Source organism: Heptranchias perlo, chromosome 29 (assembly GCF_035084215.1).
Source record: "Heptranchias perlo isolate sHepPer1 chromosome 29, sHepPer1.hap1, whole genome shotgun sequence".
Classification (NCBI taxonomy): domain Eukaryota; kingdom Metazoa; phylum Chordata; class Chondrichthyes; order Hexanchiformes; family Hexanchidae; genus Heptranchias; species Heptranchias perlo.
The window spans coordinates 38,179,906-38,193,552 of NC_090353.1; the positions used below are offsets into that span (position 1 = coordinate 38,179,906).

General features: G+C 46.6%; 2 protein-coding genes across 5 annotated transcripts in view; one reads left to right on the plus strand and one right to left on the minus strand.

Annotated features, from left to right (window-relative positions):
• Positions 1-12,022, minus strand: part of upf1 (UPF1 RNA helicase and ATPase) — an 80,484-nt gene extending 68,462 nt beyond the window's left edge. For both annotated transcript variants that reach the window (XM_067968583.1, XM_067968582.1), the window contains exon 1: positions 11,660-12,022. In XM_067968583.1, coding sequence (XP_067824684.1) covers positions 11,660-11,830 — 171 coding nt within the window. In that variant the 5' untranslated portion in view covers positions 11,831-12,022. The remainder of the gene's footprint in view (positions 1-11,659) is intronic.
• Positions 12,023-12,707: 685 nt separating this feature from the next.
• Positions 12,708-13,647, plus strand: part of LOC137299659 (thrombospondin-4-like) — an 82,964-nt gene continuing 82,024 nt past the window's right edge. For 2 of the 3 annotated variants that reach the window (XM_067968585.1, XM_067968586.1), the window contains exon 1: positions 12,708-13,347. The gene's annotated coding sequence lies outside the window, so the exon portion shown is untranslated. The remainder of the gene's footprint in view (positions 13,348-13,647) is intronic. The other variant, XM_067968587.1, reaches the window with a different exon arrangement.

Sequence of the window (13,647 nt, forward strand, 5' to 3'; positions counted from 1 at the left end):
TAAATCTAAAAGAAACAGTCGCTAATATTATAAAAAAGTTCTGTAGCTTAAAATGGAATTTAGATAATAGAATGCAGTAGGTGCTACAGGCTGTGATTCAATCGTTACAGTTTCAACTCCTTCAGGCCCACTGGTACTTTGACGTCAATGGAGCTCAGCCAAGGCAGAGAGAGAAACAGTATCCTGCGCGATGCATCTGTAAAAACTGCATGTGAAAAAGTTAATCCTCCAATTATTCTTAACGCCTACACAAGATTTTCTGAAAAGCAAAAGTCATAAGTCCAATTAATAAAATACATTCAATGGTTCGTTCCTAAGTTTGAGAGAATATAACGTGGCTTTGTTCCAAGGTGCAAGTGTAGGAAGCCCGGGTACCCAAGGTGCTCACACCTGCTGTATCTTGACTATCTGTAGCAAGGATTTTAATCAGCTTGCTTCCATCTGTTCCTCTGAAGTGCCCTGGAGCGCGCACACACCTGATGGGATTATACTTATAGAAAGGTGTTATGATGGCGATAAAATTTCTAATAAAAAGGAAATAGACATAGTTTGCCAGTATAAACAAAGTGCACATTATAATGAGGCCCGTGTGATGTAACTGTCGCCAGGATATATATATAGCATGCAGATAAAGTAGTCTGCACAGTGGCACCTGCCCTCTGACCAAGCACATTGCAGTAGCCACCTTGTTTAAAACTGAAAACTGCCACCAGCCTTTCCACTTCATCTGAAATGGCCTCCCTCCACCTGTAACTATCTTCTTTAGGACCATCATCCAGCAAACAGGCAGTCCACCAAGACTGGAACACACATCTCCACTGGTCAGTGAGTGAGTAACTACTGGGCATAAATTTAAGATTAGCAACCAAATGAGGGAGGTCAGAATCTCTTAATGTAAAGGGCTGTCAGGACATTTTGCCCCTTAGCCTCCGTGAAGCACCTTGGAACTTTTTCTACATTAAAGGCGCTATATAAATGCAAGTCAGTGATGAGTGGGAAACCGGGAAACAGAATCCCCAGCAGCTTTTGAAAGGGAAGTGGATAAATATTTGAAAAAGAAAAACTTTAAAGGGTAAAAGGCTAAGGGAATGGGCTAAGTGGACAGCATTTCAGAGAATCAGAACAAGTGTGATGGGCCGAATGGCCGTCTTTTGTGCTGTACAGTTCTATGAACTGAAAGCAATTTCAGTGAGCAGTTCAGATGAAAAAGCAAAAAACCCCATCACTGAACCCACCAAGGACAATCCTTCCACAAGTATGATAATCAAGTCAATAGTGCTTTAGAATTCATGAACAGAAACAGCTCAAGTGTTATTTACATTCCTCAAGTCAAATTACTGGATAATTTAAGGTTTTTAGTGCAAAAAATGACAGGGTTGTTGGGAGTGGATTGTATGAACTAAGCATGTATGCACTAAAGGCTCCTCCCAACCCATACTGTTCATCCACTTGAATAAGGTGAATGTGTCAAAAATGCACAGATATGAATAAGACCTACTAACCCCACTGTTTCACATTCACAGGTCATCAACAGTATTTGAAGCATCAGTCTTTGGGCTCTGGGACAGAATGCATTTTACTATCAGCCTGGTTCAGTTGGTAACACTCTTGCCTTGGAGTTTAAACCCCTTCGGGAGGAGTAACGGGGAACGTTTTTCTAAATTAAAGAGATACTTTCTTCAACGGTAGACCTTCTATTTCAGAAACAAGTTGCATTTATATAGCGCCTTTCACGTAGTGAAACATCCCAAGGTACTTCACATGAGCTTTATCACCCAATACTGACCCCTGCTGACCCTTCCACCATTCTCTTTCTAAAAGAATTGTCACCCCCTTCCCCAATAAAATGGCAATTTTCAGAACAGTAGTCCACTGTCCAAAGGTATATTGTAGAATAAACATGTACATGAAAAATATGCCACACCAAAGCACATAGCAAAGCTATTCAAAGTGCTAGTCAGCACAAAGCAGCCTTCCGCTCAGAGTGCCCATTTGAAACTGAACGAATACAAAAAGAATCCAAGAAGAGCAGAGAGTAAAGTAGCCTGAGGAGAGGCTGAGCAGCTATTTAAAGCCGGTGAGTGCTGAGCAGTGCTGCTCAAAAGTAAATATTACAGGGATCACTTATACTGATCATTTGGGCTCCTGCCAAATCAATCATCACATATATCAAATCAATGCCAGTTAAGTGACTTTGGACTCCCGTTCACAAAACATTTTAACGTGCAGGAGATCGTCAATTACCTCTCCAAGCCAATTTCAATCTGAACACGTTTTAATGTTGGATCCTAGTATTCACAACACAGAGCAAGGCTGCATCATAACATAACATAGTATAAAAAAAGAGTATGCCACATGGCCCCTTGAGTCTGCTCCACCATTCAATAAGATCATGGCTGATCTTCTACCTCAACTCCAGTTTCCCACTGATCCCTTGATTCCCTTAGTGTCATCAACATGTCTAATCTGGTCATTATTAAAGATCTTATGTCTGTACAGTTCATATCTTTCCATTATAAATTCCTACGTTGACATTTGTAATGAAAACTGGCTATGTAAACGTGTCATGCTATAATGATAGCCTCCACCGAACAATGGTGCTGGCTGCGGTGTCACTACTGGCAGAGGATGCAATTACAACGTGAGAAGTTTACATAGGAATTTATAATGGAATGCAAAAATAAGCAGAGAATGTCTGACTTTAAGATGGGAACTTAATTACATATGCATACCATGGTCCAATTATCCCCTGGCCTTCAGCCCCACTTCACCAGAAGATTACATTCCATCTTTGACTCCTCGTGTGCAATGCCATGGGAGATTGACTAGTAAGTTATATATTTTATGTGCGAGCCTCAACATGCGTCCCGCTTTGTTCCTGCTTTTTCTTTAAAAAAATTATGACCAGTGGGTACTGTTGTGCCAGGAGGAGCTGATGTCAAAATTGCCAATGTACATTGTGTAATTAATTCCCAATACTCCAACTAATCAACAAGCAGGTTTCAACTGTCATACCTGTACACCTACATCAGAAAGTAATACGCAAAATTAATGTGGGAAACTGAGCCTGAAGTAACTTCAGAGAAAGCAGTATGGGAAGCCGACTTACTTCAATCTGACGCCCACAGCAAAAGCTTTCAATTTAAATTGATTCAAACTCACCTCGCCCCATCTGACCACACAGAGCAGTGACCAGAATGCACGAAGGAGACCCTTCATACCATAAGGAGTGACCCTGACACAGAGGTAAATTGATGAGTAGGATTTGATGTAATCACACCTTCAAACCCCAAAAGTGCTGGGGACATGGCTGGAAATCATGATCCAAGTTGCAATGTCGCCAAACAAATCACTACCAGTGTTATAACAATGGGGAGAGAGAAACACTCAGACACAAAAAGCAGGGATGGATAGCAAAGGGAGCCAGCATTTCAAACGATGAAAGATGGCCTTCTGACACACAAAAGTCCAAACGTAGATAGGGTGGACAATATCTATATATTTCTAACAGTTCACTTAACAGGACGACATGGAGCATATCCGAAATTATCACACTATGGTGTGATAATGGTAATAGGCGACAGGAAGGGGTTCTATTTACATGAATATCTGATTTAAGCTGCAGTGCAAGTGCTTACATTCCACCACGCCTGACTCCGAATCTGCCCGTTCAATAACTATTTACATTTTCAGGAGAATATTAAAATACCGTGTCCACTGAACAATGAGCAGTAGAATGGCTTGTTCTGACAGGAAGATTGCTTGCAGATATTAAAGCTGCTCAAATGATAAAAAGTCCTGTGGCCTCACTGTGTACCTTATTTATATGAACAAGGGGGAAAATATAATGCAAATAAGATCCTGAAAATGTTTTCCAAGTCTGGAAGATACTTTAACATTTCCAGTCAAGTGCAGCACCAGCTCCAAAAAAAGGCAGTGACGGCCTTATGTTGTCTCTTAGTCCTTAAAGCAATTAAAAGGCAACAGTGAAAAATATAGGAAATAGAATCATAGAGCTTTAAAGGAGGCCATTCGGCCCATCATGCCTGTGCCAGCTCTTTGAAAGAGCTATCCAATTAATCCCATTCCCCTGCTCTTTCCCCAGAGCCCTATAAATTTCTCCTTTTCAAGTATTTATCCAATTACCTTTTGAAAGTTACTGTTGAATCTGCTTCCACCACCCTTTCAAGCAATGCATTCCAGATCACAACAACTCACTGTGTAAAAAAAGTTCTCACCTCCCCCTGGTTCTATAGCCAATTATTTCAAATCTGTTACTGACCCTCCTGCCAGTGGAAAGTTTTTCCTTATCTACTCTATCAAATCCCCTCATAATTTGGAACACCCCTATTAAATCTCCCCTTAACCTTTTCTGCTCTAAGGGGAACAACCCCAGCAACTCCAGTCTCTCCACGTAACTGAAGTCCCTCAACCCCTTTAGTGAAACTCTTTCCCTGAAGTAAATCATGCAATAACAGCAACACAACAATTTGCCCTGAGCACATCAGTCTGCAATCAGCTACACTGCATTAGCATTCTCTCCACTGGGTCAGAAGGTTATGGGTTCAAGACCCTCTCCAGGACTTAAATACATAATCTAGGGTGAAACACTAGTGCTGTACTAAGTAAGTAGTACACTGCTGGAGTAGCCATCCTTCAGGCAAAATGTTAAACTGAATCTCTGGCTTTCTGGGTGCAATTGTAAACAATTTTACAACACCAAGTTATAGTCCAGCAATTTTATTTTAAATTCACAAGCTTTCGGAGATTTTCTCCTTCCTCAGGCAAATGTTTTGCCTGAGGAAGGAGAAAATCTCCGAAAGCTTGTGAATTTAAAATAAAATTGCTGGACTATAACTTGGTGTTGTAAAATTGTTTACAATTGTCAACCCCAGTCCATCACCGGCATCTCCACATCATTTCTGGGTGCAAGTTAAAGATCCCACGTTTTTAATTTAACTGATTGACATCACTGCATTAAACAGTTACAGCCAAGCATATGTCCCAAATATATTTTGCCACCTAGTCTTTGGGGTCTGAAGGAAAGGTCTTTTTGTTTCAGTTGCTGTTCTTGTTGTGGACCATGCCATTCTAACCATCCATGGATAAGGTGAATGAGGTCATTTGAATAGGACCTCATTCAGCGGTTGGAAGGCCATTGGAACGCTAGCCACTTGCACTGTGGTTCCACCGTACCATGTATTCTCTGCCGACCTCTTGTGAGGACACACTGATTACAGGCCACAAACTGGGGATAGAGAAGAAACCAGAAAGATCCACACGAATCGGAGGGGTGGGGGTAGTGAGAGAGAATGAGAAAGAATCAATAGACAAAGGCACACGGAGTTTTGAGCTCATCCATCCCCTGTGCTCGCTGACCAACATTGGCTCCCAGTCCGGGAACACCTCGATTTTAAAATTCTCATCCTCGTGTTCAAATCCCTCTGTGGCCTCACCCCTCCTCATCTCTGTAACCTCCTCCAGCCCTACAACCTTCGGAGGTCTCTGCCCTCCTCCAATTCTTGCCTCTTGTACATCTTTGATTTTAATCGCTCCTCCATTGGCGGCCGTGCCTTCAGCTGCCTAGGCCCTAAGCTCTGGAATTCCCTCCCTAAACCTCTCCGCCTCTCTCTCCTCCGTTAAGATGCTCCTTAAAACCTACCTCTTTGACCAAGCTTTTGGTCACCTGTCCTAATATCTCCTTATGTGGCTCGGGGTTAAATTCCGTTTGATATTCGCTCCCGTGAGGTGCCTTGGATGATTTTACTACGTTAACGGCGCTTTATAAATGCAAGTTGTTGTTTTGGGGGGAGCACAGACGTAGCGCTATTGAAGGATAATTTTTGTGTGGCATCTCGTGGTGATAAAGCAGCACTGGCAGAGGCCTGAAGCAGGTCCCCTGTAAATCCTCTTTGTAGGATGGAGGCGGCAAAGAAAATTCAGTCACAAAAGAGACTTAAAGGTGCAATACAGAGAAATGAGTCCCACGCAGAAAGTGTACGGCAGTGATCTTATCAAGCAGATCAGAGGTCAAACTGCAGGAGTGGAGCTTGAGCAGTTTATAACAATCATATTTGAAAATCAGATAGGATTTGATAGTCATTATTTTGAACAATATATGCATCCTGTTGTACTAGGGGGAGTTTAAGTACAATTTATGAGCTGGCAGGAGCCAATGAAGATGCCAAATGCTAGCGCACTCCACGTCCTTGGTGCACAATGATAGAGACATAAGAGGTCAATTGTGACATTTCTGCAACTTAAATCGAGAAATATTATTAACAAATGTTATACATCAAACATGTTACAATCGTTCAGCAAAGGTCCAAGCCAAAAGTAGCATTTCACCCGTCAGTCACATCTGGCTTCTTACAGATGAAACTCTCCACATCTGGATCTGTTGGTACGTACCATTTCATTAGCAGAGAAAGATTTCAAGTCAGGCTTGACAGTCACAGAGATTCAGGAATGAGTGTGCCAAAGTGGCCCACCACTTGTGCCTCCAGTGGATTATAGTCATCGCATTCGCTGGAGTCCCTCATGCACAAATTCTACACTATCTTACTCCAAATTCAACATCTCTCACACAATAAGATCTTTCTTGTTTAGCTCCCTAACGCCTCGACAGACAGCACAGCCAACCTACAAGCCACCAATAGCCATGTGCAGGAGGGAGCTGTCTAATTCTCAACGCATACCCTCTTGTTCTGGATTCCTCAAACATTTCTAAGAGTTTACCAGCTTTAGGTGACTACCCATTATTACTTTAAAAACCTGAACCCGACACCTACTCAGACTTCATCCTGCGGGAAAACAGGTGGATTAGCCATCTGCCTTCCACTTCTGGGGACCTGGGTACGAGTCCAGCCCACACTGATTGTCTGTCTGTTGGCTGCAATAGTTCTGTGTGAAATGAGCCCACAGGTCCTATTGTGCACAAAGCTGTCGTGATAATTTAGCACAAATTGGCAGCATCACCAGGAGGCGATAAGTACAAGTGTGGAAGGTTCAAGAATCCATATTGGTGAGTGGCTTTGTTGGTAGGGTAATGAGAGTTTTACTGTTGCTAACTGACTGTACTTGCACTGGGAGTCAAGTGAGAAAAATTGTTCCAATCCCTGGCATTAATATCCTTCACCTTGACCAGTGCAAATCGTCAAAAACACCATTTTGCTGGACAGTAATTTTAATTCTTACCACGAGCAGATCCAACCATTCATCCAACAGTTTCCGCTGTATTGGAGATCTAGACAGGAATGTAAACATACAAACTAGGCTGACACAGAATATACCCTAAACAACCTGTTGCCTGATGCTATATCACAATATAAATGCCCAGAACCTGAGGTCCCTTCGTTTCACTTCACCTGTCACTATGCACCTGTCACACAGTGAGTCAAACAACAAAATATCTCCATGAGCACCCACTTGACTAGACTAGACTACACTCTTACATCAGTGCACTTTACAGGAATTCTCCACGGACAGCTCACAACAGTCATGAAGTGCTGGAATACTAGGATGTATGTTAAATTTCAGGTTTTTTATATGGTATTTTTCTGCTTAATAATGCAATATCTGCCAGACAGATGAGAGTAATCTCAGCAATTATCCTCTTCCCAGGATCATTTTCACTGTATTACAATGCTCCAAGGTGACAGGGGAGAACGTGGATGAATTACGGTTCCTTCAGCTCGGCATGATATCTTCCAAGTGAGATGAAGTGTTTAAAAGTAGGTACGACAGAACACTACTGTAATAAACACTTAACTCTCAGTCCTTGGCTCAAGTCTGGTCTTGACATAGGAACAGGAGTAGGCCATTCAGCCCCTCGTGCCTGCTCCGCCATTTGATAAGATCATGGCTGATCTGTGATCTAACTCCATATACCTGCCTTTGGCCCATATCCCTTAATACCTTTGGTTGCCAAAAAGCTATCTATCTCAGATTTAAATTTAGCAATTGAGCTAGTATCAATTGCTGTTTGCGGAAGAGAGTTCCAAACTTCTACCACCCTTTGTGTGTAGAAATGTTTTTTAATCTCACTCCTGAAAAGTCTGGCTCTAATTTTTAGACTGTGCCCCCTACTCCTAGAATCCCCAACCAGCGGAAATAGTTTCTCTCCATCCACCCTATCTGTTCCCCTTAATAGCTTATAAACTTCGATCAGATCACCCTTTAACCTTCGAAACTCCAGAGAATACAACCCCAATTTGTGTCATCTCTCCTCGTAACTTAACCCTTGAAGTCCAGGTATCATTCTAGTAAACCTACGCTGCACTCCCTCCAAGGCCAATATGTCCTTCCGAAGGTGTGATGCCCAGAACTGCTCACAGTACTCCAGGTGCGGTCTAACCAGGGTTTTGTATAGCTGCAGCATAACTTCTGCCCCCTTGTACTCCAGTCCTCTAGATATGAAGGCCAGCATTCCATTAGCCTTATTGATTATTTTCTGCACCTGTTCATGACACTTCAATGATCTGTGTACCTGTACCCCTAAGTCCCTTTGGACATCCACTGTTTTTAACTTTTTACCATTTAGAAAGTACCCTGTTCTATCCTTTCTTGATCCAAAGTGGATGACCTCACATTTGTCTACATTGAATTCCATTTGCCACAGTTTTGCCCATTCACCTAATCTATCAATATCCCTTTGTAATTTTATGTTTTCATCTACACTGCTTACAATGCCACCAATCTTTGTGACATCGGCAAACTTAGATATGAGACTTTCTATGCCTTCATCTAAGTCGTTAATAAATATTGTGAATAATTGAGGCCCCCAGACAGATCCCTGCAGGACTCCACTAGTCACATCCTGCCAATGTGAGTACCTACCCATTATCCCTACTCTCTGTCGCCTTTCGCTCAGCCAACTTCCTAACCAAGTCCATACTTTTCCCTCGATTCCATGGGCTTCTATCTTAGCTAACAGTCTCTTATTTGGGACCTTATCAAATGCCTTCTGGAAGTCCATATAAATAACATCCATTGACATTCCCCTGTCCACTACTTTAGTCACCTCTTCAAAAAATTCAATCAGGTTTGTCAGACACGACCTACCTTTCACAAATCCATGCTGGCTCTCTCTGATTAACTGAAAATTCTCGAGGTGTTCAGTCACCCTATCCTTAATTATAGACTCCAGCATTTTCCCCACAACAGATGTTAGGCTAACTGGTCTATAATTCCCTGGTTTCCCTCTCTCTCCTTTCTTAAAAGCGGAGTGACATGTGCAATTTTCCAATCCAGAGGGACAGTTCCTGAATCCAGAGAACTTTGAAAGATTATAGTTAGGGCATCTGCAATGTGCTCACCTACTTCCTTTAAAACCCTGGGATGGAAACCATCTGGTCCTGGGGATTTGTCACTCTTTAGTGTTGTTATTTTCTTCATTACTGCACCCTAACATCATGGGTCACAGGAGAGCACCACAGTGCATCAAGTAGAGTGTTGGATTGATGCAATAGATCCTCAACACTGGGATACTAAATATATATCAGACACAACCATCTTCACTTTCCAACGTAATTCCTTTCAGTTTATTACACAATCGGTGTGGCATCTACAGCAGCCCGAGTACCACACCACTTTTAACCACTGCAACCTACACCATATTGAGTTACACTGAGGCTACAGCATCGAAACAGGCCATTCGGCCCAACAGGTCTATGCTGGTGTTTATGCTCTATTCGAGCCTCCTCCCACCCTACTTCATTTACCAGTTTCAGTATATCTTTCTATTCCTTTATCCCTCATGTGTTTATCGAGCTTCCCCTTAAATGCATCTACGCTATTCGCCTCAACTACTCTATGTGGTAATGCGTTCCACATTCTCACCACTCTCTGGGAAATGAGGTTTCTCCTGAATTCCCTATTGGATTTATTAGTGACTATCCTGTATTGATGACCTCTAGTTTTGGACTCCCCCACAAGTGGAAACATCTTCTCTATATCTACCCTATCAAACCCTTTCAAAATCTTAAAGGCCTCCATCAGGTCACCCCTCAGTCTTCTCTTTTCTAAAGAAAAAGGCACCAGCCTGCACAGCCTTTCCTGACAAGATTCCATGCAGGCCCTCACTCTCTTCAGTTACTGCATCCTCACTAATTTGACAAGACGATTCCAAGTGCCACCTCCTACTCTCAATCTTTCCCAGGAGTTCAATATGTGAACATAAATAACCTAAACTCAAAAAAAATGCTTCACAAGCTCTGTAATGGCCATGAGGACCAGGTCCAACCTACAATTACATGAATCACCACACAAGTACTGCACTCCTTGATAGCAGGTAAATTAAACATCCGATCTCTTCCTTTGCGCACTGGTCCCACTGTGATAGTCACTGTTGTGCGAGGGAGATGGGCCTGCCTATTGCTGCCTGGACTATACAATTCCCACTCCCTTAGACCACAGTTGAGTTAGTGATGCTGTATAACCAGAGGTAAGTCACTCAGAATCTTTACGTGGAATTTTAATTGTTCTCTTATTCCTGCTGCTGATGCAATTAACTGTCACTTTTAAACACAAACTGGTGTTTTGTAACTTTTCTGGCACCACCGAAACAATGACAGATTCTTTTGATGTCAGGGGGGCTTCACATCATTAACTTGTTCCTGTACCTGCCGTCAGCTTATGTCAAAGTCCATGCTCCCCTTATGATTTGTTGTGTGCACCAGACTAAATCCAACAGTGTCGAGCTGATCTGGAAGATAACTGAAGTTCGGAGTAACTGAGGCTTATTTTGATGAAGTTGTGAGGAAGTTACAGGCAGATCGGAGATGTAGAACATCCCAGGGTTTATTCACAGCACGTGTACCTACATTTTAGTGTAGATACTGATCCCTTACACTCGGGCTCCCATTCCTCCCCGCACGCCCACAGGCTCCACCGCAGCACCCCCCATCCTCCTCCCCAATCGCATCCTCATCCTCCTCCCCTCCCCCCATCGCATCCTCATCCCCCTCCCCCCATCGCATCCTCATCCCCCTCCCCCCATCCCCTCCTCCTCCCCATCGCATCCCCCTCCTCCCCATCGCATCCCCCTCCTCCCCATCGCATCCCCCTCCTCCCCATCGCATCCCCCTCCTCCTCCTCCCCATCGCATCCCCCTCCTCCTCCTCTTCCCCCCCACATCGCATCCCCCTCCTCTTCCCCCCCACATCGCATCCCCCTCCTCCCCCCCCCCCATCGCATCCCCCTCCTCCTCCTCCCCCCATCGCATCCCCCTCCTCCTCCTCCCCATCGCATCCCCCTCCTCCTCCTCCCCATCGCATCCCCCTCCTCCTCCTCCCCATCGCATCCCCCTCCTCCTCCTCCCCATCGCATCCCCCTCCTCCCCCCATCGCATCCCCCTCCTCCTCCCCCCATCGCACACACATACCACCCCCCTCACCACAGTACGGGCCTTGCCGCCTTAGGGCCGTTGAATGGGGCTTTGGAGCCTCTTCCTGCCGCCCATGTGCGTCTTTTTTCGGGCCCCAAGACCGAGGTTTTGAAGGGCCGCACTTTGACCCCAGTGAGTACCAGGCTCGGACTCCGCGAACCCCGGGCGCGACTCACAGGTGGGGTGGGGAGAAAAACTAGGCCGCGCGGCCTGTGGCCGGAGCTAGGCCGCGCAGCCTCGGGCTGGAGTGTGAGATAACCCCTTCCTCCTTACCTGCGCGTCGTTGGGGCCTTGACTCTGGCCTTGCGTCTGGGTTTGGGACGGTAAGGTGAAGTCGGTGAACTCGAACTCGGAGCCCTGCGTGTCGGCCCCGAGCAGCTCGGCCTCCTCGGTGTCCAGGAAGGTGAGGGTCTGCGAGCTGGGCCCGTACGCGTCCACACTCATCGCGGCCACGGCGGCGGGAGCGCGCACTCACACCGAGCGAGCGCGATTCAAACACCGGCAACAACGGCTACGCAGCGCGCGCTGGGGTCGGGGTCCGGGTCCGGGGCGGGCGGCGGGCGGCGGGCTCGGGACCGACCGATCGATCTCCGGACACAGAAACCCAGCAACAGCGCGAGCCGCAACTCCCCCGCAGCGCTGACGTAATGCACAGAACGCCGTGACGTTCGCAGCGCTGACGTGCTGCACAGTGCGCCGTGACGTACGCAGCGCCGAAAAGTGGGTCCGGGCTCGCGGTGACATCATTCTCCGGCAAGAAGCGATGACGCAATACGCAGGAGAAGGGTTGGCGCCGAGTGAGGGAACGGGATGACGGACTCGGGAGAGGAGGCGAGGGTCCTCCCTCACCCGCTCGCCTCCGTGTAATCTGAGGCTCCGGCAAACCCCGCCCTCGTTCTCCGACTAACTGACCGGCCGCCATTTGGAAACTCCAAGGGCCCCACCGAGTCCCTCCCCTCCCCCCAACCCAGGTCCCCCCTTCACCACCACACGGCCCCGCTGAGTCCCCCCCTTGCCGAGGGCCCCACTGACCCCCCCCCCTTGCCGAGGGTCTCACTGAGACCACCCCCCCCCCTTGCCGAGGGCCCCACTGACCCCCCCCCCCCCCCTTGCCGAGGGTCTCACTGAGACCACCCCCCCCCCTTGCCGAGGGCCCCACTGAGACCACCCCCCCACCCCTTGCCGAGGGCCCCACTGAGACCTCGCCCCCCCCTTACCGAGGGCCCCACTGAAACCCCCCCCTTTGCCGAGGGCGCCGCTGAGGAACGCCCCTGCTGAGGACCCCTCCCCACTGAAGGCCCTGCTGAGACCCCCCCCCCAGCCGAGGGCCCCACGGAGTCTCCTCCCCCCCCGGGCCCCTCGGAGACCCTCCCACCTCATCCACTCAGGGCCCCTCCGTGGCGCGCCCCCAGATACCCAACCCCCTCACCCCTGCCCAGGGCTCCCCTAAGACCCAGAGCGCCTGCCCAATACCATCCTCCCTCCCCTGAGACCCTCTGCCCTCCTGCCATGGCTCACCCAATCCCCCCCCCACGACGGGGCTGCCTTTTGGGTTACACATGTTCAGACTGACTTTTTGAAGTATTTTCTTGGCCTACCCTGTACCCCGTGTTATCCCTGTCCAATGGGGTAAGGGGTCAACTTCCTTCAGTGCAGTGGCATAACCCACCTTGCACAGTGTCAGACTGCCAGTTAAGGGTTAATATCGCTACAGGTTAATGCTCCCTATTTCCTGTTTAGTCCACTTCTACTTCAATATGTTCTCTGGTTATTGCTCTGCTCTCAAGTTAATGCCCCTCTGGTTAACGCCCCCTCCCCCAATTACCACTTGATTATGCAACATGAAAACTGTTTAACATCAGTTGTGGGAAAGTTACTGGAATCTATCGTCAGGGATAGAGTGACTGAGCACTTGGACAAGTGTGAACTGTTCAAAGAGAGTCAGCATGGAAATGTGAAGGGTAGGTCATGTCTGACTAATCTAGTTGAAGTTTTACTAGCATAGTGTCTATGGATATTGTCTGAATGGACTTCCGGAAGGCATTTGATAAGGTTCTGCACAAGGGATTATTTGCAAAAATGAGAACATGTGGAATTGGAGGTAACCATGTGACATGGGTTGGTAATTGGAGGTAGGAGACAGAGACTAGGGATAAACGGAATGTTCTCTGATTGGCAGATGGGACAAGTGGTGTTCCCCAGAGATCTGTTCTGAGGCCTCAGCTTTTCACCATATTAATGACTTGGATGAAGGAATAGAG